A 4,301-nucleotide genomic window follows, 5' to 3' on the forward strand; every position below is an offset into this window, starting at 1 on the left:
TCCGTGCCGCTCCCTTGTAGTAAGTCATCCAGTTTACAATTCCCAAGTTTAAAGAAAGTTTCTGCAGGAGGAGCTACCGGGAATGAGCTTGCTACCAATTAGAGTAACTAGTATGTTGTTCATCTCCGTGTGGCTTGTGGCTAAAGTACATATTGTCACGGCCCTTTAGAAGCATTTGAATGTGTAGCACTACACCAGCAGCAAAAGGTAAAGGTTCTCCGTATGCATATAGAAGGGAGATATAGTTGCCTCCTAAATGGGTGGTATCTCTCGTGGCCCATCGACCCTGGGGGTTGCTTCGCTCTGTAAATTGCATTCTACAAGATAGTGTTGAATAGACCCCGCTTCAGATGGTTTAAAGTTATGTCCTGTTCTAAAAATTACTAAGCGACCATGCTAAAAGTGCCCTGGAGGATTGCTGCCATCAACGAGGCATGAAGATTGGAAATTCCTGGGGCACTTGAGAATTCTCGTGACCCTGGGTACGCATATGAGTGGCCCAGACATGTCCTCCTGCGGCCATGCGTGCGAGGGGGGTAAGGGTTAGTTAGAAGAAAATGACGACTTTTTTACAAAGTACCACTTTTATTAGACAGTACCTAGCATCATATCCTGGACTCCTTGACGAGGGATCCATGGAGCTATTGTGTCGTGTGATGTAAACATGCAGCAAGAGCAGATGAAACGTCTCTTATGAGCTAGATGGAAAGCTCAGAGCATGTCAGCAAGTTGACCAACCACTGGAATCATTTGCGCTCCGATTCAGTGCGCTCCAATTCAATTCATAGTTGCACTGGTGAGGCTGTTTATATCTCTATATTCAATAATCAGAGAGTGTTACAGAATCATATAAAATTAGCACATCACTGAGCCCCAACCAGAACGTCAGTAATGGATGTCCAGTTCACACATTATGTACTGTGCAGCGAGTTAGACAATAATCCCATATTTACATGCATTAGTTGCTGTGGTTAGGCTCCAGCGCATGGGTTGGACCAAATGAAGCTGCGTCGTTCAGCCAGCGTGCCAGATCCGAGGTTCTTCCCCCATACAGGGTCTCGATAAAGGGCAACCGGAGACTAAACCAGAAAGCCGAGGAATGCTAGACCAAATGAACAGTTGACATGGGTCACCTGCCATAGCAATGGACCGCGATCCATGGACCCGTCAGGGCTATCTGTAAATGTAGCCGCCTGTTGATATTTCTCGCTCAGCGGCATCCACGTTTTCTAGGCTTCGACTTGCGCGTCGACGGGGCGCGGTCCTTCAGCTTGGTGGAGTACCGCACCTGCAGAGTCGCCTTGGATCTGCCCGGGAAGCGCTTGGCGATCTCATCCCATGGCTCACCCTCCTCCTTGAGTTCCTTCAGCAGCGCGTCGTCCTCCGAGGCAAACGGCACACGCATACCGGTTGCGACGGGCGGCTGCTTTTTGCGACTGGGACTCGACAAACCGTTTGCCTTCACTGATAAGGGCCGACCAGCCTCCTCGTGATAGAATGTTATAGTATAGCACACTTTGGACCCGCTCAGGTAGCTTGAAAGAAAGCCGGAGACTGGTATGTCATCACCCGAGCGTTTCGTCACCGTATCGTCTTGTGGGACAGCGGGCACACAGGAGGAATCGCTGGCCGGATTTTTATGGTACTTCTTCGTCGGATTCCGTGACTTCTTATCGTTTATCAAAGCAGTCAGGGGAGGGTCATCTGTGCAAGCCGTGGAAGAGACAGTGGACACGGAGGAGGACCGCGCCGAGAGTTTCCGCCGCTTCCGCGACCGCCTAGTGACATGGTCATCATCGTCGTCGCTGCAGTCGCTGGAGTTATTGAAGTCACTGTCGTCGCCGGGATCGGTCCTATCGCCTCGCCTATCGCCTCGCCTCTCTGTCTCCTGGAAAGCGTCTGGTGTGGAAGGGATCTCGACTCGGACACCCATGTGTCGCACGCGTCGCCGCCTCATCAGTCGGTGCTCTCCCCCATCGCACTTTTCAGGATTGCCGGAAGTCCCAGGCTCCGATTCGGCACCCATGCCGGAAGATGTGCTGTCCGCAATCCCTCCACCTGTGGCACTGGTGCGCACAGCAGGACCAATAATCTTGGATTTGATATCGTTCGGAGAATCCTCTCCATCGCTCTCCAAGTCCACAAGGATCGGTTGTTCTGTTGAGGGCTGTCAGAAGCAGAGCTCCAGAGACAAGTGAAAGAAAGGCGCGAAACCGACTTACCTTGGCTGCCTTCTGGCCCTGGTAACTTCGCTGAACTGTACGGAAGCTTGTCGGGGAAATCCACCAAGCCAGGCGGTTGACACGAGGCTCTCGGTTCGGACTCGTCCATCGTGGTATTGCTATCAGGTAGGGGAGAGGTGATTTCCTGAGATGATGATCGACTGGCCTTCTGGGGGGTTTTATCGCTTGAGACTTCCCTGCAGGGCTTGGCGTCTGGCGCAGTTGAGCCTGGAGAAAAATTGCACCTTCGATCAGCCGATTGCCCAGAAGATCCTCCCTCGCTGAAAGACAAAGCGTGCCTACCTTGGATCACGCCGGCAACCCTTGGGCTAGAAGGCTCAACGCCATCCTGGTCGATGGAGTCGGAATTGGAACTGCTCATGTCGACCACTTCCACGACCTCCCAACGCTCCAGTTCAGCGTCGAACTCGTTCAGTGGAGCGCTCGAATCTCGACCCCCGATCTGGGTGTCAGGGCCCTCGCGGGCATCTCTACAGAAGGGAAGAGGAGGGCAGGGAAGATGGCGTGTAAGCGGTGGTTCAGGGATGGATTGTGCAAAGGGCAAAGGGGCTGGCTGGGGAAGACGGTGTTCAGGGATATAGTGCTTGATGGGAAGAGGCTTGGGAGGCTTTGGGGGGAGTGGAGAGTACGGGATGAAGTTCATATTCACGGCCATGCTTGCAGGAAGGGAAATTGTAGTTGGCGAGGGTTAAATCCCAGTGTCTATTCTGTTCGTCCTCTCGCGTCCAAATCGACCGGGAAAGCAGGTCCCTTATATAGACGTGATGTACACTGTTCTCCTCGTTGAAGCTAAAAATCCAGTTCCAGCTATCCCAGCTATGAGCAGCAAATCGCACCGCACCACAGTTGAATGGAAAGGATAAAATCGGTGACGCCGAAACTAGCAGCTCTGTGTTCGTTCGCTTGAGCAATTTCCATGTGTAGCTGACGTGGAACCACCCTTCCCCTTGAATAAAAAGCAAAGAAGCTCGTCAATGATTCACTGATGTGATTCTGCGCTATACCTTCCGTCACAGCCGTGTCAGCTGGACAACGATGCTCACCACGGATAGAGCTAACCCTGCAATACCGTCGTTACCCCGCAGCAAGGCAGACCACGAAAGATACGAGGCGGACAATTCGCATGCGCGATTCCGGAGTTTCTCATGCGGCTGAAATGTACAGCAATCTTGAATTCGCCTACGGAGAAACCGCCATATGGAGAGCAGTCTAAATAAGATCCGGTCTTCATCCCTGCATTTTTCATGCATCATCCGTCGTTGCAAGGACTTTGAGCAGCTGAAAGGCGCAGGAATTTCAAATCCGACTATCAGTTAGGGGCCCCCGTTGCAGAAATTACCCCTCTCCTCTTGTGGATTCGCCAGGTTTTTCGCTCCAGATGCGGGCCAAGAGAGGATCACACCACCATCGCCGGGCTTCGACCAATCGAAACGGGGTGATCAAGTTGCACGAACCTTGGGGGAAATGAGTAAGGGGGCGCAGCTCCATATCACGGTGAAGATAGCTGCGACCAGGGCGATCCTTCCCGTTGAAAAGTTCCTTATCGTCCCTCTCCCATTCGCCGAGTTTGATGGGATCCTGAACGGAAGGAGTTACCACATGCGGGAAAACCGACCGAGGTGCATACGCACTGTGTGCCAAGTATGCAGACGGGACAGATGGTCGTTGCCCGTGTCCGTAGAGTGAGGCATTTTCGCCATTGGCTGCGAGTCCAGGCGAGAAGGATCGAACCCACGATGATTCCAATGCAGCCCGGGGGGGGGGGGGGGGGGGGGGGAGGATTCCGCCAAGCAAATTCCGGGGGATATTCCTGGGGGGGGGGATTTTTATCCCGGGCAGGCGGTCCATCCCAGGGGAGGTAATCCTCCCCCAAAAGTGGGGTTGGGGGGGGATTGCTCCCGAAACGGGTATCTACCACACTGGGGGGCACCCCCCGGCTAACCGGGGAAAGGGGGGAAAAAAAAAACCACTGCCGCCCCCCCTTTGGGGAAGGGGAAGAAAAAAACCCCTCCCGGGTATTCTCGCGGGAAACAAAAAAAAGAGGGGAAAAAAAGGGGG

At 53.2% G+C, this 4,301-nt stretch overlaps 2 protein-coding genes across 2 annotated transcripts; both read right to left on the reverse strand.

Moving 5' to 3' along the window:
* Positions 1-1,210: 1,210 nt before the first annotated feature.
* HCAG_06833 (predicted protein) lies at positions 1,211-2,898 on the reverse strand (the record flags this gene model as incomplete). The annotated part of the gene is made up of 3 exons (XM_001539178.1): positions 1,211-2,157; positions 2,223-2,450; positions 2,526-2,898. 3 exons carry the CDS (start codon positions 2,896-2,898, stop codon positions 1,211-1,213), a joined length of 1,548 nt encoding a protein of 515 aa, XP_001539228.1.
* Positions 2,899-3,253: 355 nt separating this feature from the next.
* Positions 3,254-3,934, reverse strand: HCAG_06834 (predicted protein; the record flags this gene model as incomplete). The annotated part of the gene is made up of 3 exons (XM_001539179.1): positions 3,254-3,521; positions 3,583-3,821; positions 3,875-3,934. 3 exons carry the CDS (start codon positions 3,932-3,934, stop codon positions 3,254-3,256), a joined length of 567 nt encoding a protein of 188 aa, XP_001539229.1.
* Between the last annotated feature and the right edge of the window lie 367 nt (positions 3,935-4,301).

This window comes from Histoplasma capsulatum, genomic scaffold (assembly GCF_000149585.1).
Source record: "Histoplasma capsulatum NAm1 scaffold_6 genomic scaffold, whole genome shotgun sequence".
In the NCBI taxonomy this organism is placed as follows: domain Eukaryota; kingdom Fungi; phylum Ascomycota; class Eurotiomycetes; order Onygenales; family Ajellomycetaceae; genus Histoplasma; species Histoplasma mississippiense.